Consider the following 26,995-nt stretch of genomic DNA (forward strand, 5'->3'; position numbering starts at 1 on the left):
CAGGAATTGTGAGGCTGAACTGATGTTAAGCACTTTGCCCTGCTCTAAAGCCTTTCTGCTGCAGGAACTCTGCACTGTACAGTGTTGCACTTTTACATGTCTGAAGACTCCTTTGGTTTCATTCTCTTTGCAGGTCCATTGATGGTTATAGTTGAATATTGCAAGTATGGAAATCTGTCCAATTACTTAAGAGGCAAACGTGGGGATTTCATTGCATGCAAGGTAAAGCAACTAGATTTTCATGAAGTTACGAGATAGCTAATTCGTGATCATATGACTGCAGCTACTTACAATTAGGTTTTGTTCTGTACTTGCTACAAGGGGTCTCAGTTTTATCTGAGCTCCCAACTTCTTCTTCCATCCAATTCCAACCTGTCCAGGGTGGAAGGGGGGAGAATGGACCCTTTTCTCTGAAGGATCCTATTCTAGTTCCCTCCTTTCACTCACCTCCAACCTCTACTGTGTAATCCATTACAAATGCTCATGTAAACTTCGAGGGCTGAAATGGGACACATTAGGGTGCTACTTTGCCACCACCAGGCACAAAGGAGGAAAAAAGAACAGTGAACAACTGGTCAAAACCACTGTGAAAGGAGATAAGCAAGCCAGTCATCTCTACCAAAGGACAGAGCACAGCAGATAGCACCTTTGGGAGCCCAAAGTTTCTAAAACTTAGAGACCACTGATTTAGATCCTACCAGGAATCTGGATCCTTCCCAGGTACCACACAATTCACTGCATGTGGGTTTTCCAGACAACGCTAACAAGTGTTGTCTCATCTGCTCTGCATCTACAATAAAACACAGGTGGTGCCTTTATGAGAGGAGGGGATTTTCCCCATTACCTTCCCCTGAGATTCCTCTCTCACTCTTATTTTTCATGGGCTTCAGTGACTGGTTGTGGCTTCCTTTCCTAGATGTGGCTGCACTTCAGTGCTCTTGCAAAATCCTTGTTATGATGACCCCATCGCAAGATCCTTTTCCAAATTCCAGCATGTCATTCCATTAAATACCCATGAGTGCTCAGGCATTGTGTTACCCAAAAATCATTTCTTATTCTCTTCTTGAAATTTTTAGTCCCAGGAAAACTCTGACCAAGGAGAGAAGAGTCTGGATGAGTCCAACAGTGATTTAACAGAGCTGATCAAGAGACGCCTTGAGAGTGTAGCCAGCACAGGAAGCTCTGCTAGCTCAGGGTTCATTGAAGACAAGAGTTACAGTGACTCTGAGGAGGATGAAGAGGGTAATTGAAACTCATTACTCCCATGTCCTTTCTTACAGATTTCTGTTGTTTCTGACTGTTTCTGCAAGGCACACCTGTTTTAGAGAGAAGCCTTGCTTTAGTTGTGGGTGGGTCCTGTAAGTCAGGGCTGATTCCTTTTTCATGTGTACCCCTACCCTTAGACTCAGTAGAGTAGAACTGTGGTAGCATGCATTCAGACCATCTGCTTCTTCCATGTAGGAGGGATATTAGCAATATTGTGGCAGAATGTTTTTGTGGCCAAGCTGTCCTTCCTGAAAGTGATCTTCACACAACTGAGTTAAAAAGGGCACCCATACTTTTCTCCCCAAATGTCACTTTTATAGGGTCTCCAGAACTGGGACATATGGTTTACACAAGAGCTTTCCAAAGTAACTGACCTGCATCCTCTAGGTTTTGACATTTCCGTGGTTTCTTCTAGATACTGAGGATCTGTACAAGCGACCTCTGACCTTGGAGGATCTGATTTGCTATAGTTTCCAAGTGGCAAAAGGCATGGAATTCCTGGCCTCCCGAAAAGTAAGCTTTCCTTCTGCTATATCCTTCTTCTTTTTGCCTTTGTGGTTCATTCATTAAGACATTAGGACTAAGTTTCTTTCATAGCATGGAGATGAAGGAATTGGAACATACTATTAAGCCTGATTTCTCCTCTCACTTTCTCTTATCTTGCATTATTGTACCTCCACCAACTTTTCTGGCTGAACTGAATAAATTAGTAATATTGATAGGCCTACAAAGAGAGTTCCCATCTGGTGCATGGTTGGATAGACAGCATTTGTGACCTGGGGCCTTAGCTGGAAGGAGAGGGGAAAAAAGAAGGCATCATCCACATTTAAGATGAAGAAATCTGTCCTGGGGAGAGAGAGGAAGACAAAGTGGAGGGAGGTTGGGGCAGGGAAAAGAGAAGAAAAGAGAGAGAGAGAGAGCTTCAGCATGAAGAAAGGGATTTCTGAAAGTTTAATGGGAGTGTATATGTTTATAAGTGTGTAAGTTTAACTTGCCAGTACTTAATTGTTGGTGACTGACAGCCAAATGAATGCCTTATTGTCGTGCCACTGCGTTTATGTCCATAGTCTGTAGGAAACATTTTAAAAGACGGTAAAATAGGATGCAGGTGCAAAACTATCTACAGACTTGTTGGCTTGTATGTATGCACATGGTTACTAAAACACCACATTCAGACATTGAATTCTGTGCACAGCTATGTCTATGTGCAATTGTCCAACTTCACGTACGCACGTGGTAATTGCATTTGCAAATGTAGCTGCATTGGCTTTTGGCCCATAAGATTTAACGATTAACTGGGGAGCTACAATTCTATTCAGATCCTAGCTGTTTGAGTAGGAGTGTGAGAAATGACAGTGATTCTCAGTTTTTCCCCCCTCTGATGAGTTATTTTCCTCTGTATCACAAACCAGTATATTTATGGTAGGTTCCCACATACATCTTCCCTCTCCAGCCTGGTCATTTTTCTTTCAGTTTTCAAAGAGACCCAGTGCTTTTCATGTCAGTAACAGCCTGTTGTCCAAGCAAGCCCTGTGATCTCACTTGTTCTCATTTCTTCATAGTGCATTCATCGGGACTTGGCAGCAAGGAACATCCTTTTGTCTGAAAACAATGTAGTTAAGATCTGTGACTTTGGCCTAGCACGGGACATTTACAAAGATCCTGACTACGTCCGGAAAGGAGATGTAAGTGAAGGGGGCTTGAAGGGCCAAGCTAGAACTCTACTCCCCCAAAGGACTGGGCAGATTAATAACAATGATTCTGGCTATGTGTCTTTTTCATTCCTAGGCAAGACTTCCTCTTAAATGGATGGCTCCAGAAGCTATTTTTGATAAGATTTATACAACCCAGAGTGACGTATGGTCTTTTGGAGTGTTACTGTGGGAAATATTCTCACTGGGTAAGATTACAACTATTTTTTCATATATATAGAACAGTTGTTGCACACAGAGTTTTAACAGAAAAGCAAAGGGCACTGAGGCACACTCTGATTACAGTTATGGTGAGATCTCCGGCATAAGCCAGATGTAAATCAGAAATAATTCAATCAAAGCCAACAGTGGCTCTGATTGGCAAAATTTGACCTATAATAGATATTAAAAAAAATTAAAAGATCTTGGATTTGAAATTTGTAATAATTGAAACCAGAAGAGCAGGCAGCAAATATAAACCACTACTGCCCTGGACTGAAATGTTTTTAAAGTGGTTGAAGGTTCCCTTTCAAACACTATGTTTCCACAAGAAGTCTCTGCCTTCAAATCAGAAACCACACCACTTATAGGTTGCAGAGAATTATACCATTGTTGACACAGTGGTCTGATATTGCTAGTGGAAGTCCATAAACCACAAAGGAGTCTGTGGGCATGAGTTAACAATTGTAATGGCTGGATTTTACCTTTGGCTTGATTATGCCTTTCCATGCAATGCTAGTAAGAAAAAAAAAGGCCATGATGCCACATGTTGGATGCAGGCATTATAGTGCTGACGTGAGAACCAGTGTTTGTTCTATGTGCAAGTAATTCTGGTAGCAATGCATAGGTTGCATCCTCCTATGGCTGCACTGTTTTCGGGCCACAGCTTATGTTGAATAAGGACATTAGTTCTTGAGTTGCTTCATCCTGTAGTTAGAGGGTGCAAGACTTCTTTGAAAGCTTAATCCATTTTGATAATCCAATGGATGATCCTTTCTTAATCCAACAGATAAAATCTCTGAACTCAAACAAGAAATCTCACGTCTAGGCAGTGGAATCCTGCTGTTCAATCAACTCTCCTCTCCACCCCCCTACGGAGTGGCATATTCTTTTTCCTCAAAGAGTATAGGGATTGCTAGTGAGTGGCTTCCTCATAAACATTTTAAGGGCAAACAACTAGCCCATGCATTTATGCTTCTGGGTTCTGAACAGCCCTATGTGATCCTCCAAATACTCTGGTTTACGGAGACAATTATGTGACTAAGGTGTCCAGCCCAGAATGGTGCAGACTGCAGGATTTGCCAAAGTCTATGGTTAATCTAATTATGGAAATTATAGGGTGGGGGTAGAGAGATCAGAACCTGATTTGAATTGCTTCAGATCTCAGGGTTGCTTGGCTATCCAAAAGCCTTTGGTTTGGGTTCATCTCGAGTTTATCCGTGCTACACCAAAGAGAGACTTTATGGTACAACACAGGACAGGGAATCACGGCTTTCTCCAGTTTTGCTATTTCTCTGGCCTTAGATCCACGTATCTATTTACACTGATGAGATTCTAGTGTAACATGTACATGGCTGCCAAAGGGCTTCACAGTAGTGGGGGATGCCCTTGGGTTCAGACACTCTGGAAATGTGGAACGAGACGAAAGCTAGAATTCAGAACTTCTAGCCCCAAAAGCTTCAGCAGTGGCCGCATGCCAGCATATCATTAAGGGAAGTATATTGGCATGCGGAGAGGTATTTAATGGGACAGCCCCTCTGTGGGAGTGTCTGCAAGGAACCAGGGAACTGAACATGGGTGGATAGCAACAAATGCTTCAGGAAGCAAAAGTGTTGCTGTGTGGGAAAATAACCAGCCACTCCCCAAAGGCAGCGTGGTGCTCAACCAGCATGAAATTCTAAGAACTTGGCCTTTTAATACTGAAGGTGCCAAATAAAGGTTAAAAGATTAAGATGGAATTCAGTGGGTATATATTTTAGTTATTTTGTTTTATTTCTCTGGATCTTTTTTTTAAATCATTTTAAGTTACTTTCTGATTTTTTTTTTTTTTATTTTGAATGCCCCCTTTTATTAATGAAACTACTTAATTGGGAAACGAGACCGTCTTTTCTGAGCTCAGAGGAATCCACTAAATTACTGCAAGGTTCACCATGCAGAGAGTTTCCTCTGCCCTTGTTATGATGTAGATCACAAACCACTTTTTTCAATCCATGGCACTGATTCAAAAACCAGTCATTTTCCCTAAGAGGGTTTTTCATAAGGATCATCCAGGCATGTCTGTGGTTTGGCACCACTCATATCTGCAGTTCACATGATAAATATTTAATTAAGGATTTGTGTCACTGATTGAACTTCTTATATAAAAGTTTTACAGATCATTGAGAGTCGGAGTACGGAAAGTTATTTGTCTTTGCTACAGGGTATGTTTTGGCTCTGTTCCACAATCACTGCTTTTACTGGGTCCCAAAGATGAAGTACCTTTAAAAAAGGAAGAGAGATTGACTAGAAAAATGCACAGTTTGGTTTGGACGTGGGTCCTGTGAGGGCCAAAAGTTGAATCTGGAAAGGGAGCACTACAAGCTTCCTCTGAAAGCTTTTGGCAGACTGGACCAATGCTGCTGATGAACAGGGAAACCTGGACAGTAGGGACTGCTAATCTTGATTTTGTGGTTGGTTTTGCATTGGGCTTTGCTACTAATTATGTAAATGGGGTCAACGCATTTGGTGGGACAGAAAGCCAGGAATTTTAAATGCATTTTGAAATCAATTACATGGCACATTACAGAATGTCAATCTCTCCTGGAATTTAAGTTTGCAGTGTTTCGAAAGGCAATCAAAGGTAATTATGTAAACAATCAGTGCTTGGTAGCGTAACATCAGCATCGTATTATCCCAGTAGAATAAAAGTGAGATCAAAAAAAGTTATTTAATATCCAGCACATGCCACATCTTTGAGCATTTTGCAGGAGAATTCCTCTAAAGAAAATGTCATGTATTGACCTTTCTCATGCATTTGAACCCACTTTTCTCTCAGTCTGTCTGAAGGGCAAAAATCCAAAATTCATTATGCAGGTGCCACAGTTTAGATGATCTACAGTGGTGCGGAGGGGGCTTTAACACCTTCCATTTGAGATCTGAGCTGAGGTTAGCAGTGGACAAAGTACTGAGTGCCAAAAAATTTGCAGTCAAGAATCAAATCTCTCTGCCTTCCCTATACTCTCCTTCTCACCAGTGTATTGCAGCAGGGTCTCAAGGATAGCAGCCTCTCAAATGCTGAGGGCTTAGGTACATACTATAAGCAAGTGGAGCAAGCTCAAATTTCCAACCCAACTATTTGCCACATACCATGCTCTTCACATCAATGTATGTCAATCAGCACTAGAAAATGCTGCCAAATAATCTAAGATACTTTGAGTTAAGTGTCTCCAGCCATCACTTACCAGAGCTATGGCTCTAGTACTTAACTGAAGCCTAGGTTTTAATATCAAACTCAGCTGTGGAAGGCAGGAACATGAACAATCAGCACAATTCAGCAAGGCAGATCTTAGTAGGGAGAGATTGTACGGTATAGAACAGCCAGAGTAACCCTTCAGTTATCCTGCTCAGCTTCTCCACATGGAGATCTATTGGCGTCATAGTCTTCTGCTGGTGACACCACAGACACAGAAATCATTTGGCAAAGAACTGGAAATGTTAGGCAGTCTGCATTAATATAGGACAGATACTGGCCAGGTAAGCATTAACTGTCCCAAGTCATGAGCTTCTACCCACATCTGCTGGCAACTTAATAGATATAGGAGGCTGGATGCGATCACTGGGGAATCAATGGATCCGATCAGTTCTGCCCACAGTGCAAATTACAGGGGAGCTTGTGGGGGCGGGGGGCTCAGCCTGCCCATAAGAAACAAGAGCCCCTCTGTAAGATTTGAAAATCATAACCTGGGGAGTCTCTGATTTTATTAGGACATTGTGAAGGGCAGCCCAATTTTTTTTGCAGACTCCCCCCTCCCCCAAAAGTCAAAGTGTAAGTGGAGGTCAACACTATATACCTAGACTTCCAAAAGGCTTTTGATCTAGTATCCCACAATATCCTTGTGGAAAAATTGGAAGATTATGGGCTTAACTGCTGAACAGTTCACTGGGTGGAAAACTGGCTGCGGGATAGGAGCCAGAGAGTTCTCATGAATGGATCTGTGTCATCCTGGCGAGAAGTGGCCAGTGGTGTCCCTCTGGGGTGTGTGCTTGGTCCAGTGCTTTTCAACATCTTTATCAATGATTTGGATGTAGGGGTGAAAAGGTCTCTGGCCAAGTTTGTGGACGACACCAAGTTATGTGGGAGCGTGGCCGTGCAAGAAGATAGGTTGCAGATACAAGCAGACCTGGACAGGCTGGAGAGTTGGATGTACCGGACCCAGATGAAGTTCAACACTCAGAAGTGTAAGGTGCTCCATCTGGGGGCAAACAATCCCCGACATACCTACAGGCATGGTGGCAACAATCTGACTTGCACCACAGCTGAAAGGGACCTGGGGTAGTGATCGACCATCGCATGAACATGAGCTGGCAGTGCAACGCTGTGGCCAGCAGGGCAAACAACATGCTGACATGCATTAACCGTTGCATCTCATACAAAACTAAAGAAGTGATACTCCCACTGTGCTCCACACTGGTGAGGCCACAGCTGGAGTACTGCATCCGGTTCTGGGCACCGCACTTCAACAAGGATGTGGAAAAACTCAAGAGGGTCCTGAGAAGAGCCACCTATATGATGAGAGACTTGCAAGGCAAGCCAGACAAGGAAAGGCTTGGGTCTCTTCAGCCTAAAAAAGAGAAGGCTGAGAGGGGATTTGGTAGCAGCTTACCACTACATCAAGGGCTTGGTGAACAATTGTTCACCAGGGCACCCTTGGGGAAAACCAGGAGTAATGGCCACAAACTCCTGGAAAACTGTTTCAGGCTTAACCCAAGGAAAAACTTCTTCACAGTCAGGGTGTCCAGACTGTGAAATAAGCTCTACAAGGTCCCTTCCAGCCCCTAACAATCTATGAATCTATCATTCGAATCCTGGTTCTGCCCTAGAGAAAGCAGCAGGCTTTCTTTGTAATGACAGATACATTCAGAAAGAGTGGTGCCTTTGAAATTCAAAGTTCAGCAAACTGACCTGTCCAGGTGTGCCTTCATCGAATACCTCCAGGAGAAGCTGGAGATAAGCCTCCTGGGTTCTGTTCCCAACTCTGGGACTTACTCACTGTGCGACTTTGGGGAAGCCTGTTCATTTCTCTGTGCCTCCATTTATTCATTTGTAAACAGGTTATAATAAGGCTTATCTATTTCAAAAGGACTTTATGAACTGAGTGAGTCAATTCTTGAAAGCCTGTAAAGACTACATGGATCTAAGCCTCTGACTGCCTTCTGAGCCTATTTGCTGAACTGACATACCCCTTTAGCAAACAGTTAGGATTCCTACATCCCAGGCTAGGATTTGGGGGGATCAAGTGGCAAAACCCATGCAACTCAATGATTTGAGGAACTCTCAGTGCTTGGTGCCCTCTTCATTTCTTTTGTATGACTGTTTCTGCAGGGCCTGTTTTGCCCTTAAATGCAGAGCACATAATGGCAATCCTGAGCTGGAGAGCAGGAAATCAGACAGAAATGTTATAGAAAGTAAATAAACTATATACAGATTCCTCAAGAGTTGGACCCAGATTTGGATTCCATTAAATCCCCTTTGTTAAGACTAGATTAGATGTTCTTCCAAACTCATCATTCAGCCTCAGGGATGCCAAACTGTGAAAGGAAAGAGCTGTGTATTATAGTCTTTGCTGGAGAGGAGGGAACCCAGAGGTGCCAGAGGAGCAGGAATTTCTGTCATTTTTTGCAGTAAAAAGATAAACACAAGCTCTCACTCACTTATGCTTTTCTCCCTTGCTCCAACTGGAGGAATACCAGAGAGGCCCCTGAAGAGGCCTGGGTTGTAGAAACTGATATCCTGAAAGGCTCTTAGCTTCTGCTCCCCTATGAGTTTGTCTTCACTGCCTTGTTGTAAGGTGCAACACAAGTTCTGCTCCTCACTCAATTCCCATCCACACAGACCTCCAGTCTGAGTCAAATCATGCCTGGCCAGCTGGCCAAAGTGGGTGGGCTGAAGCCTGAGGGCTGCTGACTTGGAAGCTAGGAATGTCGTGGGTATGCAGTGGCTCAAGTTACCACAACTCATCAGATGCTAAGCAGTAACTCATCAGATGCTAAGCAGTGTGTGAGGTTTACCATATAGCTCTGGGCGGCTCAAGCATTGATTCATTAAAGCCTATAAAAACTATATGGCTGTCAAGCTAGCTTGGGAAGACCTGGTGTTCTAACTCCGGATAACTGTTGCAGTGCAGACAAGCAGTTCCTTTGCCTTTGCTCCAATACGTAGACTATATTATCTACACAACAGTCAGGGGAGTGACTGTAGCTTGTGTATTGGTAGAACTGGAGTGAGGTTGTAGCTGTGATGGTCCAGGGATTGTGTGAGAGGCAAGGATCTTTGTGAATGACATCTTTTATGGGACCAACTTCATGGTTAGGATAGAAAAGCTTTCAAATGAAAGGCATTCTTCATTAGATGCCTTGTATTTGACAGCTTGTCTATCTTTATCCCACCATGCAGTTGGTACAATAAAAGATATCACCCACAAAGATCTTTCTCTGTAGGTTGTATAGACAGACTTGAGCAAGCTTTAAACTAGCTAGCTTTGGTATCGATAGCATGGCAGCATGGAGGTTAGTGCAGTCTACAAAATCCAACAATCTGGGTAAATCTGGAGCAGTTTGCCTGTCCTGAACCCAAGCTGCTGATTTCTAGACTACTGGTTTAAAGCTAGCCTAAGTTCATCTATGTAGGCCATAGCGATACCTTTGACTGTAGTGTGAAAATATCCTTAGTTTCACCCATCTGGGCTGGATCTGTAATAATGAAAGAGGGATCCTATTAGAGCCACAGACCCACTTGAAAATAAGCAGGCACAAACTGACTTCAGTAGGAGTAAAACCTACTTATTTTCAGTCCTCTTCTCTTTTAAAAGCCTCAAAACCTTTGTACAAACTCTCTATTCCCCCTGGTCTTGTGCTGTAATAAAAGTGGCAAATGCTACATAACATGGCTAGAGATCTCCAACTTGACTCTATATCCAATTATATAAAATTTCTTGAGTTTCTCCTGTCCACATTTGTGTGTAATGGAATAGCACTGAAGATGGCCATTTATTATATGGAACTAGGTTTCCATTATATGGAACTAGGCTTACTCTTCCCGTTTGATGACTGATGAGCAAGCTGCTATGCAGATTGAGATGATGGTGCCAGTCTAGTTCCTAGAGTGCCTAAAAAAAAAATCAGAATTGGCACTAATTCACCCCTGGATGCAAGCTTAGGATTGAATGAGCCTTTTAACAGAGCTCTCTTAGATGTAGTCCCTTGAAGATACATTTGGCGTACATTAAACAAGAGACAGTAATAGGGTGGGGTAGAGAGCTGGCCCTGATGCTGCTTTCTCCATTCCATCTCTGGGAGAGATAAATCATTAATCAGCAGATGTAACCATCATTAAACTGATGGTTAAAAAAGAAAACAAGGCTGAGAAGGGATGTGCTATTCAAAAGGTAATCGGATTTCTCAGACAAAGCAGAAGAGTGTCTTTGTTGTGCCTGATGCTCCAAGGTAGAATTAATTTCTAAAGGAGAAGGCAGGGCTGTAACAGGGCTGCTCATGTCCATTCGTGTGCCCAGATTGCTGTATTAGCATGAATTTTTGTGTGCTGAAATGCCATTGTTGTGTTGGTTGAGAAGTCATTGCTGGAAGCACTGCTTCACAAAAATAAGGCAAGCGTGCGGGGCTGACCCACCTAGGCTTCCAGGCATTTTGTCTACAATGGAGGTACTTTGTCTTTTGACCAATCGGAACTTAATGACATAAGAGTTTGGGCCTGGCCCACGAGCCTCGCTTTAGCTTTTGTTCCTTCACTAAAAATGCATTTGGTACACAAAGATGTCAATGGGAGAGTCGGGCACCTAACCTGCTTAAGGGCTTTTGAAACTCCCACTAGGTATTTCATTACCTTTGTTCATCTGGTCCACTGTGTCATTTCTGCAAAGGGTCTGATTCTGAGAGATGCAACACCTTTCCATTGCTGCAGCACCTTTTGGGATCCGGCTTCCCATTTCCACCTGAGCTGGAATAATTGGCCATTACCTGGGGTATTATTTTGATTTCACTGATTTAGCAGAGAAGACAGAGCCTCTCTTCATCTATCCCAACAGGTGCTTCACCATACCCAGGGGTGCAGATTGATGAGGATTTTTGCCGCCGCCTCAAAGAAGGAACTCGGATGAGATCGCCAGAGTATTCTACCCCAGAAATGTAAGCGATCCCACCTTCCTGGGACAACTGCTAGGGTTTAACCCATATAAGAGGGACTTCTAGTAGTATGCTGAACAGGAGGTGGAAAGAGGGATTGCTTACACTGCCACCATCTGTTTTCTATATTTTGTTTGTTAAATATAGTGGGTGCATTAATACCACAGTCAAATAACAAAAAACACCAAGTCAGCTACAGGGCCAAGCCATTGTTCATTTAAAAGGTTAATGGATTGTTCAAGGGTGGCTGTAGTGTATGAAATGTCTGTTTAAGGGACTATCAGGTCTCGTGAGATCTTCATAACCTTGACCTTCTTTCAGTGACCCAGTCAGGTCTGCAACTTATAGTTAACCTAGCTGAGTATCAGCAACCCAGAGGGGCACTTGAAACACAGCAACAAATAGTGAAGATATGCAACCTGGAGGTTAAAGTCCTTCAGCACACTGGAATTCGTTCAAACAATCATCTTCACTGGAGCTAGTGGGTGGGCACTCATCTAAATAAGGAGACAGATGGATAAGGCATGGCACCAAAAAAAAGTTGGAAAGAGAAATCTAAGGTTCTTGCAATTCCTCTGCTTTCCCATAGTTATCGAACTATGCTGGACTGTTGGCATGGAGTACCCACGGAGAGGCCCACCTTCACAGAACTGGTTGAACGCTTAGGAGACCTCCTCCAGGCAAATGTCCGCAGGTATGCCAGTTTGTAAGGAGATGTATGAAGAGAAGCTGCACATGTGTCTGGGTATATGTGTAAATGCATATGCAGACTGTATCCAACTATGTCAAGCAATGATATTAGATGTAACCTGGTAATGAAGCACAATGAAAATGCCTATTTGGGTGTGGGTGGGCAAGGGAAATGCTACATATTCAAAGGGAATTATGTTTCAAAAATGAGTTGTTTATCCACCCATAACAAACAGAAACTTACAGTACATTAATTAAAATGAGGCTCAGTTGCCCCCTAGAGGAACAATAGCTCTTTATCTCTCAAACATTTTTAATTAGTTTCCAACATTGCAACCTGCCAATAGTTTGGATTGTTTCGTACAGCGAGTTTGAACTTTCTCTCTCCCTCATTTTCTCCCCATGTTTGTTCATTGTTGCTTTTAGAAACTTTAAAAAGAAGCAGTTTAAGGCTCAACGAGTCAATTACATAACTGTCAATTTTGTAATAGTTAAATCAACCTCTTTTTTCTCTGTTCAAGACAAAAAAGATCCCACAGATCTGTTATGTAACTGCCAAATTCATGAGGAGAAGAAATCAAGGTTTCTCTTCATGCCCCTTCTGTTGTGGAAACTAATGAGTTAGGGAAGCTCAGGAGAGGAAGGGCAAGTTTGCAATGTGAAGAACTTGTGAGGCTTATAGTCCAGCAAAGGAAATCAAAGAGAATGTAGGGATTGTGATCAGGGACAGAGCAGTTAATTGAGTCTCAGAAGAGAAATCAAGCGAAGGGAATGTTGATAAATGCTTTTCAGAAGTTAAACAAAGGGCTATTTCTAGATGCAACTGTAATAATTAGGACTTGCTGATGACATTTCATAGCTTATTATGATAGATGCTGACTATTAAGGTTGCAGTGGCATCTGTTGTAATGAGGAAAGAAAAGTGCTTTAAGGAGGCAGTATGAAGGACTGTCTTGCTAAGCACAAGTTGCACGTAAGCACATTGGCTATAAAATAAGCACCGTCCATTTCAAATTCCCAGCTCAGCAAAAGCATTGCTAGCCACAGGTGTTCCAGGATTTTCTGTCCCTGTTTCCCCACAGCTAAAACATGGAGATTTGGATGTCCTCAGTTCCATAACAGGAGTCCTAGGGCATCCCCCAAACTGGCAGTGCAATGCAAACGTAGTTGAATGTTTAACTGAGAGTGCCCATCAGTGGACTCATTCTGTGTAATGAAGGCTCACTGGCTGCTCATTTAGGCCATAGTAATAATAATAAGTGGTTGCAGACTTGTTAAGGATGCAGCATTAGGAGCCTGTAAAGGCCAGCTGCTTGCAGCTATTTCAAATAAACATCATGGTGTCCCCAAAGCAGAAACCAGTCACTGGCACCACATGCTCAGGATTGCTTGGTCTTCTAAGCTGGCACGAGCAGAACTGGCAGAACTCCTACTACATCTCGAACCGTAGTGCTCAATCTTCTAGCCCTGTGGGCCCAGTGAGTGGTGTGGGGCCAGTCCCTGGGCTGGATTGGGCTCTGGAGCTTCCCACAGGGTTCAGAAATTAGACAGCAGGGGAGTGGTGCCACTGTCCCACCATCACCAAATTTTCAGGCCTGTGGGGAGCCATGCAGCCCTGGGGTTGAGCATCCTTTTTCTAGAATATGGGGGGATCTGGAGGTCTCACACCCTACTGCCAAGATTTATAACGCTCTCAACCATTCTTCTTAGAAGATCTCCCAAAGTGAAAGGACAGCCCTGTGCAAAGACTACATGGTAGTAAATGTTGGAGTAAGGCCATTAATTCTGGCTTTAGCATAATGCAGCTATCCTAAAGAAATAATCAGACCCAGAACCAATATCCACTGGCTTTCCTGGTACAGAGCCCTGTTTGGGAAATGGTTCCTATGGCATGTGGCAGTCATTAATATACCAGCTGTAACACAAGAAGAGTTGATCCTCACCAAATGTATTCCTTCTGTATTATGAAACGTGTAGGATGGCAAAGACTATATTCCACTGAACATCACATTATGCCCTGATGGAGAATCTAACCCCAAAACCTGCCCAGTGGAAGACAATTTGAGCAGCCGCATTAACCGCTGGAGTGCAGTGGAAGCAAGGTGAGGAAAATGATTTCTTATGTTTGGTTTAAGTTAAGAATCTAGATAATTCAGAGTCCATGTTGGGAAATAAGTCATATATCACTTGGGAAGATGATCTTTGTGAGTAGTTTCAGGGTAGTGTCTTATTTTATGACTCATATGACTCTGCTTGTCAAGGTTCTGCTTATTGGTTACAGTAAGGGTATCAGACTCAGATCAGTTGGAGGGCTGCATTTCCTGTTTTTCAGGTCCCCATAGGCTACACCACCCATTATTCTGCCTGCTGCTGCAGGAAGCCCCACCACCATAGGTAGAGCCAAGGCTCTGACTGCAGAAGCAGGCAAAAGTCCATGAGCCAGATGACCCAGCTCCACAGGCTAGATCTGGTCCACAGCGCAGATGTTTAACCCCCTTGGGTAACAGGACGTAGAAGAAAACTCAATAAAAGATGCTGAATTTGAGCTACAGAGTCACTTGGGAAAGAAGGAAGATGACAGAATTATGCTTGGCTATACACCAGGAGTGGGCAAAGTGTGGCCCATCGGCCCACCAGGCCATTCTATCCAGCCCATGGGGCCCCTAAAAATTTAGAAAATTAATATTTATCTGCCCCTGGTTGCCTGTCATGCGGCCCTCGATGGCTTGCCAAAACTCAGTAAGCAGCCCTCCACCCAAAATAATTGCCCGCCCCTGCTATACGCTAATGTCTTGCTCTTCTTGTTTTCAGTATTAACAGTAAGAAGCGACCACTCAGTGTGAAGACATTTGATGAGGTGCCAGTGGAGAAGGAGAAAGTCATGCATGAGGTAAGTGAGGTGACCATGTCTCTTTCCACCAGTGTTCATGAGGCCCATAAAGAGTTTCTGAAGCATGCGTATGCTTCATTCAGGGAGATGGAAGTTTGGCCTGGGAGCTGCGTGCCAGCGAATAGAGGTCTGCACATTGCTTAATAGAACAATTCAAAGAGAGGCTAAGGCCTGGTTTTCCCAGGTGTGCTCAGTGCGAGCCACTTAGTCATATTGCTGCTTGGGAATTCCTTCCCCCTCCCCCCTAGAAAAAGGTCGGGGAAGAACCCCTGAAAGGTCTTGTTTTCATTTCAATATGGAAAAAAACCAAAACATTTGGAACCTCAACATCTTTCAAAATGTGGCATTCTAGTTTTTCATCCAGCCCTGCTTTGTGTGGCCACTTCTAGAATCACAGGTTTCTGAGGTCCTGGATGGCTTCTCTTTGTCTTCCTTACAAAATAACTCAGGGGCTGTGTTTGTGTTTCAGCTTCTTGCAGGCATACCCCTGTATGGTACTTGCTACAGAGATAGATTCACTAGCACTGAAGTGGTAGCCTTTCCACTCAAAATCTACACGGCAAGAAGCCTGAGGAGACATGAAGCCCTTAAGAGACCTTCTGGTTGAGGGAGAAAATGAGCGCCTATATGCTGTGGTGCAGCAAAAGGAAAGTAGGCTGCACACAGTTTTGCCTCACACTGCAATTCCAAAGCAGGGAACTCTCTCACTCTCTGATCTGCACGGGGAAGCTCTTCTCTAGCCAGCGGATATATATTCTACATCGGACAATGTCTGTAACTATAGCTTATTATAGGAAACAGATCTCTTTTTCATTCTTTTGCCCGTGCAGAATTGATGCCTATTATTCTCTCAATGCTTTGTCATGCTTAGTTTATACAGCTTCATCTCTAGTCTACAGTCTGTTTTGCTAATAGTTGTGCCATTTTGCACACCTGTTTTGCAGTTGCTTGTGCCTGTACATCATGTTCCAAAGATCTCATTATTAGAGGCCTTTCTAAAATAAGTACATGCATGGTAGGGGTATTTTCCCAAAGTTTTGGAAAGGAATGACACTTTGAAATATTGGTAGCATCTCAGTGCCGGATTGCAGTAGAAACCTTGCATAAATATAATCCTTACTTGCAGTGTAAGTGCATCAGGATGACTATCATTACCTTAAATGCCAACGGATTAGGTTACAATTTCAAAGGGCTACTCAAGAACATTCAAAAGATAGCGCTACCCCATTCCCATATTTGTGCTAATTATTTGTAATGTTTTGTTGAGTTGTCAACAGTTATTTTTCTTTAAATAATTTCAAGATACTGTGAAAGCAGAAGTACAGGTCATTTATTTCTTGGCCACCTTTCGAAAGAGTCAGTGTAAAGAAAATCCAGGTCCTATAAAATTAATGGGAGTTTTGCAGTGACTTTAGTGGAGTCAGGACTTCACTATGTGTATTTATAAACAAGCTCCCTAACTGGAGCCTGTTCACACCAGGGATTATTAAAATATTTAAGAATGTGATTTTCCTTTTATTCTTCAAGCTTTTTCCATAGTACCTGGTTTGGATGGCAAGATAAGACTGATCACAGTTTTGTTTCCTACATCTCCTTTATTTTTCCTGTTATGCCCTATACAGTTGCTATTTTGCTGCTTTTGAGCTCTCCTGAGGAGCAATTAAGACACAAAAGGAATTCCCCAAATCCCACATTTGATTTTGTTGTCTTTAAAGGTACTTAGAGCAGGGACAGTTTACCTGTGAATCTGTGCAGCACCCAGCACAGTGGCAGCCTGGTTCTGCTCGTAGCCACCAGACATGACCTCAAAGCAAATAATGAACAGCAATTTTATCAGTGTTGACAAAACTGAAAAAGTGTTGATAAAACTAGGCCCCCTTTTTAACACCTAAATAGGTTAAACCTAAGCTACCTAACTGAGCAGGATGGTTGAAAGGGTTTTCTTATATTAAGGGAGTTCAAGGATAGAGGCCAGGAAAACACATGTATGATGCCACTTTCCTTGCAAAGTGATTGAATGAGTCTTTCAAAATAATTTTCACTTTCCTAAAACATCAGTAAGTGCTGAATACTGGATATTTCATAGAAGTCCAATACTGGGTATTTCATAGAAATCATAGAAAATTAGGGTTAGAAGGGACCTCAGAAGGTCACATCTAGTCCAACCCTCTACTCAAAGCAGGACCAGCCCCAACTAGATCATCCCAGCCAAAGCTTTGTCTACCCAGGTCTTAATCTCCAAGGATGCAGCTTCCACCACTGCTCTGGGTAACATGTTCCAATGTTTTACTACCCTTCTAGTGAGAAAATTCTTCCTAATATCTAACCTAAGCTTCCCTATCTAACCTAAACTTCCCTTGCTGCAACTTGAGACTGTTGCTTCTTGTTCTGTCGTCTGCAAACATTGAGAACAGTCCAGCTTCATCCTCTTTTGAACCCCACTTCAGGTAGTTGAAGACTGCTATTAAAACTCCTCTCAAGCCATGTCCCCCAGGCCCCGCACCATTTTTGTTGCCCTCTGCTGGACTCTCCAATTTGTTCACATCCTTTCAGTAGTGAGGGGCCCAAAACTGGACACAGTACTCCAGATGTAGCCTCACTGGTGCTGAATAGAGGGGAATAATCACTTCCCTTGACGTACTGGCAGCACACCTACCAATGCAGCCCAGTGTGCCATTAACTATCTTGGCAGCAAGGGCACACTGCTGGCTCCTCGGCAGTTTATTGTCTACTGTAACCCTCAGGTCCTTTTCTGCAGAGCTGCTGCCCAGCCAGTCGGCCCCCAGCCTGCATGGTTGCACAGGATTTTTCCATCCTAAGTGCTGGACCTTGCATTTGTCCTTGTTGAATCTCATGAGATTACTTTTGGCCCAATCCTCCAATTTGTCTAGGTCACTCTGAATCCTAGCCCTACCTTCCAGCTTGGTGTCATCTGCAAACTTGCTGAGGGTGCACTCTATGCCATCTTCCAGGACATTGATGAAGACACAGAACAAAACCAGCCCCAAGACCAATCCCTGGAGCACTCCACTTGATACCGGCTCCCAACTACACACTGAACCATTGATTCCTACTCTCTAAGCCCAATACTCCAGCCAGTTTTCTATCTACCTTACAGTCTATTCATCCAGTCCATATTTCCTCAGCTTTCCTGTGAGAGTGTTGTGGGAGACCATATCAAAAGTCTTGCTAAAATCAAGGTACACCACATCCACCAGTCTCCCCACCAAGTATTTTAGGTAACATTTTATCTCATGAATGCAACCCTACAATTGTATATGTTCTCCCTGTATCTCTATCCATTCAGATTGCAGCTATGCCATTTAGATCAGTAGGGATGAACCTTATGGCAGGTGTACCACAAATTAGCCTTGCACTGGGCATGTCTACATGAGCATTTACACCAGCTTAAATTTACTGCTCGTGATGCAGGTATCACATTTACACTCAAGTCAGCATAAGTCGTCACATTTACTGCACTGTACAGGTGTGCATGTGTAGATGCGCTCCCATACTGTGCAGTAATTTTGGTTACTGCACAATAAATGTGCATGTGTAGGCACGCCCACTGTCCCTGAATGCCACTCCCATCCCCTTTTCCTATCCAATCTGCTGCTCTGCTTCTGCTTCCTGCCCTTTCTGCTGTGGTGTTGCACATCTACCTCAGGCCTGCCACAGAGGCTGCTCATGTCACTTGTGGCACTCAGGCCACAGGTTGGCCATCCTGAGTTACCTGATACCCCTTTATCAGGTTTAACAACTGATTTCAAGCTCTACAATGCCAAAAAACTGCTGCTTATACATGCAACCAGAATTGTCCTTAAAAATTGGAGAAAACCAAAGAAAGGCAAAACTGTCAGCATTATTTTTGTGGTTTCACACAATCTTCCAACTGTGTACATGTTTTGATCCCTGCACTTCCCATGGTATCTTAATATTCATTTTAAAGCAGCTCATAACTTTCATCTCCATTAAACCAACAAGGCAATTTTCACAGGGAAAATAAAAGCACCAGGGAGACAGGCTGGCTAAAGGGATTGGTAATATAAGCCATGATTCAACAAAGCATATAAATTTAAACTTAACTTCTAAGCTGATGAGAGTTGTATATGTTCTGAAAGTGGTTTGCTATGCAGCAGTTGATTTAGATGGTCAAGTGACTTGCCAAATCAGGGCTGCAAAGCGAACCTTTGCTCTAGGATCTAGGTTGTCAGCATTCCTAAAGTTACACAACCCTTTTATATTACTTCTTCTGCTGTGGAACCCCTACCCCTAGCTCCATGGGCCATGTGAATTGAAACAAAGCTGGGCAACCCCGCAAGGCAATGGTGGCCTCCTGGCCTGCTCCACCATCACCCCCAATCTCTTTGGAGAACCCCTGATGACCTGTTGCAGAACCCCAGTTTAAAAACCGCTGCCAAGGCTGTTTGAAGTCCAATCCTGCTTGATAATGCCCAGCTGAGTCTCTTTGGGGCCTGTGTGGAATAAGTCAGTAGATCTCACCCTTGTTCTAATAAAGAAGCCTCTAGATTAAAAATGAACTGCCACTATGGAGGGGTTCCTTGTTGGCTTGCTTAATTTGAGACCCACAGCTGAATCACCATGGAGCCTCAACCCTACCTAATGGTGGCCACTTCATGCCAGGGTTAGGGAAAACTTGAACTGATCTTGCCTGTGTTTTACCTGCTCTGTGAAGAAAGAGAGGACTTAAGTCTGCAGTCAGCCTACTCTGTGTTATAGCACAAAACATGCTTTAGAAAAGTAGGAGGAAGAAGGACAGACGCCAGCTGGAATTTACTGTTTGAACTGTCCCCTTTGTTCTTCTTTCTTTCTCGTCTTTAATTGCTGCCCAGCTCAACTTCTGCATCACACACTCTCCCCTGGCTGTGGTGTTTCTAACTTTCAAAATCTGCAGTGCTGTCATATTCAGTTAACATGTTGCTGATGTCCTGTTTCTTTTGCTGTACAGGAAAGTGAGTCGGACAGCGGGATGGTGCTGACTTCTGATGAGATGAAAAGCCTGAAGAGGCTGGAAATCCGCTCCTGGCCCTACGGGATTATGGCTCTGGCGTGAGTACTTTGAGTACATTTCTTTGGAGTTGGTGTTGTGTCAAAAAAAGCTCATGAAAAAAATAAGCGGGTTGTGATTCCAAATGACACACTTTAGTCTGAACAGGCAGACCATATGCAGCTCGGATTTTCAAGATTACAGCAGAGTGGCCACGGTTACTAAATTTCAAATTAATAGAAACAATCTAGTTTCGGTCAGAATAGAGAAAAGCCATGCCAGTTGGCATATAATAAGCTAGACATAAAACACAATCCTAGACCTCTGAAAGAAATGCTGTACTTACAAATGGATGTGTGCTTCTCTCCCCACAGCCTGGATAATAATTAATTCATCAGCCTTAGAACTGGATGCATCAGGTGTCCAACAAGAAGTGGTCTCATGCTTTCGTCATATCAAAGAGGAGCAAAGACTCTGACCTAGCATTGGCTTGTTTGTACATATGTGGAACATATAGCATAGAAGCAAAAGGACTGAGGATGCATTTAGACTATGTTTGGTTTATCCTGTCTGCCTCTTTTTGAAGTTCCTACTGAGGGGTGGAACAATTTCAAGAAATAAGAAAACTTTATCAATCCAGAGACTAGTAGAGGAAGAGCCCACCTGTATCGATACATACCAGACATGCGTCAGCCTATTTCCAACATAATGGGCAAGAGGGACTTTCCAGGTGAATAGCAGAGGAAGAACTTAAGATGATGGGATAGGTACTAAAAGGCTTGTAGGCATCCAGAAGATCTCTAAACTTTCTTTTGTATAACTTCTATGATTTCCTTCTCTCTAACTTCTGACAGCCCCTCTCTGCCTGACCCCTTCCTACCCTCAATGGACGTCCAACACTTCTTAACGCTCTCTCCAGTCTGAGGAACCAATTGATCCACCTTTTCAGGAATTGTGCCAATGCTGAGTTTGTGCTTAGTCATAGATAGCACAGGCCACCAAAACAGATCACAGCAAAATACAGTCATCAGAAAGCAAATGGAGCTTGGCTTCCAGAGTTTCATGTTCTTTTAGCAATCTGTAAAGAACAATCAGACAATGGCAGAAAGAGGGAGATGGCTTTGATGATGGAGTGTGTCTTTTCCATGTGTATCCTTACAGAAAGATCCTCTAAAACATACTAAAAAACAGTAACCCTTTTATAGGGGTTCTGGGATCAACCTGTAAAATCTCATGGAGATTACTGGCCCAAAACTCTTCAAAAAACTTTACAGGAAAGACCTCCAATTCGGCTAACTATATTTTTAGAGTTCTTTCTTTCTCAAAGGTTTTTTTCTCTGTAGTATCCAAGACAGATATAGTTCTATTGGCTTCCACCCTATTAAATTCACTATGGATTTTCGCAAGGGTAATTGCTATCATTCTTGACAGAACACACTGAACTTTTTGTTGAAGAGTGGTATCTTGGAAGAAGATTGCACTGAACAGTGTTTTAACACTGTGCACAGTCAGTACTTGAGAAGGGCTATCTGTTTCTGACAGGCAGGGAGAGGAAAGATGGGAGGTCGACTTCATCTCTATGAATTCCTACAGTTTTTGGAGTACATTCAATATGCAGTATTCAGTGACAAAAGCTAGAGATCAGACTCATGTTGGCCTTGTTGCAGGAGGGTGCAGCTTTCAAATTCCACCTAGTCTATAGAAACGGAGTATGTTTCTGGGAGCAGTGTTTCCAATAAAATCCCCTCAGCAAGGCAGTTTACATTCACTGCCCCCGTACTAGAAAAACAGAGATCCACCAAGATCTGTATCACTCCTCCATCGTGTATGAAACTTACCCTCTGTGCATTCCTGTGTAGAGATACTCGACTTCATGAAGGTACCACATGCAGTATAGTTGCATTAACACAGCAGTCTGCTAGAACTGATTTACCCTGCTTCTGTACATTGGGCCATGTATACATATCCTGAGCCACAAGTACATAATTGCTCTAGGGACAGATGAACTGAAAATAAAAATAAAATAATCTTCCTGTGGATATTCGTTCATTCTTAAGATTTTAAAAAATCACATTTGAAGCATCTATTTTCCCCCTTCTGAGATTCAGAAGAGTTGGACTAAGTAGTTTCTGGGTTGTTTTTCAACTCCCCCTCCCTCTTCAAGTTTTTAGCGAGAACCAAAAGACCAAATTCCCACCAGACAGGGGATCTAATGGCATTTCCATCCAGAAGCAGAAATGTAGACGTTCCATGACATAGCCTGCTCTTTTGACATTTCAATCCCAGCTCTGCAAAGGATAAAGCCTCAAATAAACCTGAGCTGGACATTGGGAGTTTAGCTCAGAGTTTAAATTGGCGGAGCTCCACTGACTTCAGTGAAGTTATGCCATGATTTACATCCATTAAGCCTGCTAAATTCAAATGTCCTTTGCTATTCCACTCCCTGCTATGCACCTGGCTCTTCCTGGGGCAGTCAGTCCACCAAAGGGCATCTGCCTAGAAATGTAATGTAGGCACAAGCCCTGGAGAAACAATGTCCATCTCATTCTTTTTCCCAGGACCTTAGTGACTACAGGGTAGAACAGGGGTGTGTTTTTACTTGGTCAGTTTTTCCACTCAGTGTTTGAGGTCCAGCTGAGCAGTTGGCTTCCTTTTTAAATGATCTTGCAGAATTTCTGTGGCCCAAGAACATATTTATTTAAATATTAATTGCAGAGAGTCTTGCTATCCTTTCTGTTGAGGACATGTCATCCCTTGGCCTCCCCCACCCGTAACTTGAAAAACAACCCCAAGAAACATATGTGATAGTCTCTAAATGGCTGGAGAGGTCAGAAAAGAGTGTTGGTTTAGCAGGGGAGATAAAGTCACCCTTGTTAATTGTATATCTCTGTCTATCAAAAACATTTACCCTGGACCTGTTTCAAACAGTCGTTTTCTTCTTACACAAAACCTTTCAAAGGCTTAGCGTGTTTTCTAAACCAGGGTGGCTGAGTTTATTATTTTTCGCCAAAATCTCGCTGTTTATTTATCTTGCATTTGCTTTCTCCATTGAGTTTAAAAGTTGGCAACACTACACACCAGCGAATGCCGGTGTCAAGAGTTTACTGAAGATGAATCCGATACCCTGGGACTGGGAGTTCTATTAGACAAGTAATAACCATTTTTGAAGTCAAAGCATTATACGCTGCCATAGCAAGGAGAGAGAACAGAGGCACCATGGTGGAATTAGAGTCCTACAAAGTGTATGGGAGATGCAATGTGGGACATAACAGTGAGTACTCCAGTGTCAGGTTCCATCTTGTAATGTTAACAGGCCACTACAAAGCCAAGTTTTAAACTCCTCATGGAGAATCTCTAATCAAGTTACTATTTAATATCTATAATAGGTTTGGCATTCTTTTTCTTGTCTGACTTAATGATGCTTAGCTGATCTCCAATTATTTGGCTAATTTTGGCTGAGTGCCCTGACCCCAGCTGACTGGGGCTCAGCAGATGTGCCACAGGCTCCATGATGCTGCATTGGGATTGTGTTGCTGAGAGCCATCCACTTGGGTCTAAGGAAACCTAGGTGCACAAGAGTGAAAGCAAGACAATTGCACTTAGCAGCATCAGGCATTCCAGTTCAAATACAAAGTGTCTGGGGAAAATACAGGGAATACTAGCTGCTAGAGAAATAGCTATACAACTCGCATCTTCATAATGCAAGTTTACCTGTGGGTTCTTCTGTGCTATACATGCACCCAGGGAAAATGGATCAGCATTCCTCAGCCTCCTATTTCCATATGAATGGGGTTTGGAGATAAAGTCTCCATACACATACTCAAATGATCTGGGAGAATTCCCCTGGTTTTGTTTTTCTGGTAGAAAAACCTACCCAGAGACCCTGGAACAGACATTTGAATGGTGAGCCCCTGAAGAGCAAAGTATTCACACTGTGATGCTGCATAGCCAGTGGGCCTTGTGTACACATCTCAGAGTACTCTGCAGGCTCCCTCAGTCTACCTAGAGACAGATGGCAGCAGTGCACAGGGAAGCCCTGATTGGTTGACCCAGACTGTTCAGAGTCAGCCTGTGGCTCCCTACAGTACAATGTGGTGATTGTGAAGGGGCATGTTCTGCTCCCCACTCAGCTGGAGCAGTAGAGTCCAACCCAGGCAACACACTGTCTCTTGGCAGGAGAGGGGAGCAATGTACCCTGGGATTCTGGAGAACTGTGCTGTGGCTTCTCTTAGAAGGGAATGTGTACAGACATTTGATCTCCTAGGGAAAACTTTCCCAGGATTGAATTACCCCTAGTTGTTCCCAGGTTATTTTTCTCCTGGAGTGGCTATTTTTGCTCTGGAAGAAAAATTCTGAACATCTGTACAATCATGTTTTCTCCTGGGAGGATGGAAGACATTCTTTTTTGTTGCTAGCCACCTTGGACTAGTGACATTTACCTCTATGATTCTGTACCAGAGGTAGCTAGATTAGAACTACCCCAAATTTAAGGCATTCAAGCATTAGTAACCAGCTTCTGAAAATCTTGTGCAAGTAACTTTCCAGGGTCACGCAGTGATGCAATGACAAGACCCCAGATGAGAAAAGGAATTCTTGGTCTCCAAGCTCATTCTTTCAGGCTCTCTGTGTCTCAGTCCGCTGTTTCATGTGTTTATTGGGAATTGCCCATTGCTGGTAGTGCTGCAGTTTTCTGCCAGAGCCTTTAATTTGGCTTGGCTGCATATCTGAGATGTTTGGTCCGAAGTTATCACTGCTGTCAGCAGGAACAAGTCCACTGAAGCCCTAAGAGTTGCAGTCACTTACTCCCATGGTAGACTAGTCCTGATTGTGAATTGAATTTAGCTTTGTTTTGTGTTTAGAAGTGTTTCAAAGCAAAAAGATCTTTTGACCCTAACTTTTGAGGTCCCTGTGTCAGCAGACACTGAGATGCATTGAGCTTGCCAGAAAGCAATATTGGCTTCTTACTTTCCTGTATTCCTTGCCAATTCACTGAGGCAAACAGAATTACACTCGTAACTATTAGAAAAAAGCCAGGCTTAGTATGTAATATTTCATTGGGGGGAAAATACAGTAGCTTTAATCACTCTTACTCTGAAAAAGTGCCTCATTAAACACCTCGTGAAAGCTGTTCTGAAGCCCTGAAGCTCACTTTCCCTTCCTGTTACAAGATGTAGGCATAAGGCATAAATTGCTGTACTTGACACTGCAGAACCCAGTTGCTCATTTCTTACATGCAGCTTTTTAAATGCAGCCTCTGAACATGTCCCAGCTTTTTAAATGACTCCAGACACCTGTCTGTTCCCCTCTGCTTCGGGCAAGGTGGCTGGGCAGCAGTGTGGGGATGGCGTTCTGTCTTGCACTTCAGAACTCACTGATCAGAGCAGAACTGCCTCCGCTCCTGTTTCCCTCCCCTAAGACATATGCTTACAGTCATCACTCCACTTGCACATTCCTCTTCATGTCATCTGACACTGACTTTTAAGCCGTTGGAAACTAGCTCCCTTATACAGAAAAATAAACAGCCCCAGCAATGAGTTCCCAGTTCTTGGGGTGTTGATTTTGATGTTTCTCTTACTGTAAGCCAAAAATCAATGATTAATGGAGTGAGATGGAAAAGACCAATTATGTCATCCAGTCTGTTTCCTTCTAACTGATTCAAATTATCCCTTCCAGCATCTTCTGCCTAGCTTCTACTCCCTCTCCAGGGTAGTCATTCCGGCAGTCTATATGTATTTCCTGATACTTAACCTATTTTTTCCTTTGCTGGTCTCAAGGCCTGTCTGTATCATGCTGCGAGACCTGGGCAAAACACTTGAAGAATTTGAAAATGGCATGGTGGGACTTCACTGTAGATGTAACCAGGTCTCATTACCAGGCTAGAATTCTCTGTCTTTAGCCAGATCACATGGCCCATTAGCAATGTTCATGCTGATCCATGCCACGGATTTTAACTGTACTGTAACTGGGACAGGCAGACATGTGTTGGTAGCTACTCTAATTCAAGTTTATAGACTAAACAGGCCTTTGAGTATACTGACTTGGTCCTTACCAATCAATCCCTCAACCTCCTGTGGCATTTACATCTGATGTATAGGTTCAGAGCTGGGGGCACTATAGAACGAAAGCCAAAGACATTTGTAGATTATCATTATATCCCTGTTAGTCACCAGTTAGCCAGGCTCAGACTGATTCTTTTCATTCCCTCACTAGTTAATCCTGCCAACACCTCAGTCATTTTTTAGTTCTGTTTTCAAATTTCCCTCGTTTGCAGCCATAGTATTGGTGCACACTAAATATTATTGGAAAAATCTATTTTAATGTGCAAACTGCAGTGTTCAGACCCCCCTAAGAAGGGTACAAGGTCATGTGGAAACTAATTCAAGAATTTCTGAATTATTATCACTGCCTTGGAACAATTTCTCAATGTATTTTAGGTCTCTCTCTCTGTCTCTGTCTGTCTGTCTCTCTTTCTCCACAATTTCAAGTGATAACACGAGTTACGCAGGAATTAATGGAGACATGAATAATTATGAAGGGTGTTGTGACATTGATCAGTGCCTCCTTTCTACCTTTTCCCATCACATGTGACCAACAGATTATTTGAAAATGAAGGTTAGTGAAAGAAGAATCAATACAGGGAATATTTATTTAGATAGCATACAGTCAACTTGGGAATTCATTGAGTCAAATATTATGGCTGGATTTTAAATAGGATTAGGTCACAATACAATTATTAACTTTTGTAGCTCTGTAACACCATGAGTAATAAAATCTTGTGTTTGGGGCCATAAACTATTTACCTGTGGGGCTCAGGATTGTTTCTCCTAATGTGCAGTATTACAGCAGTTGGCTTTGAATGCAGTACTAAGGGAGGGGTTGCTTTCATTTGAAGCACTGAGTACTAGTTGCTGTTGAAGGGAGGATACCAAAGTAGATGGACCAGTGATACTTGACACAGTGTGGATGTATCTGTAGCAAATGAGATTACAAGTCAGGACAAGAAGGCCCTAGCCTTGCCTTCTGATATATCCTCCAAACATATGATCTTTCCCT

General features: G+C 43.0%; 1 protein-coding gene across 4 annotated transcripts in view; it reads left to right on the plus strand.

The window, feature by feature from the left end:
• Window positions 1-26,995, plus strand: part of LOC102368462 (vascular endothelial growth factor receptor kdr-like) — a 174,774-nt gene that overhangs the window by 140,204 nt on the left and 7,575 nt on the right. For 3 of the 4 annotated variants that reach the window (XR_003095970.1, XR_003095971.1, XR_003095972.1), the window contains exons 20-30: window positions 134-222; window positions 1,077-1,242; window positions 1,682-1,779; window positions 2,829-2,951; window positions 3,055-3,166; window positions 11,258-11,357; window positions 11,944-12,048; window positions 14,022-14,146; window positions 14,856-14,934; window positions 19,904-20,004; window positions 20,317-26,989. Coding sequence is in view for 1 of the 4 variants with exons in the window: in XM_025213792.1 (XP_025069577.1) it covers window positions 134-222; window positions 1,077-1,242; window positions 1,682-1,779; window positions 2,829-2,951; window positions 3,055-3,166; window positions 11,258-11,357; window positions 11,944-12,040; window positions 12,496-12,504; window positions 14,022-14,146; window positions 14,856-14,934; window positions 19,904-20,004 (1,099 nt within the window). In the remaining 3 variants the exon portion in view is untranslated. Of the gene's footprint in view, window positions 1-133; window positions 223-1,076; window positions 1,243-1,681; window positions 1,780-2,828; window positions 2,952-3,054; window positions 3,167-11,257; window positions 11,358-11,943; window positions 12,049-12,495; window positions 12,505-14,021; window positions 14,147-14,855; window positions 14,935-19,903; window positions 20,005-20,316; window positions 26,990-26,995 lie in introns of those variants that run through there. The other variant, XM_025213792.1, reaches the window with a different exon arrangement.

This window comes from Alligator sinensis, unplaced genomic scaffold (assembly GCF_000455745.1).
Source record: "Alligator sinensis unplaced genomic scaffold, ASM45574v1 scaffold626_1, whole genome shotgun sequence".
Classification (NCBI taxonomy): Eukaryota; Metazoa; Chordata; order Crocodylia; family Alligatoridae; genus Alligator; species Alligator sinensis.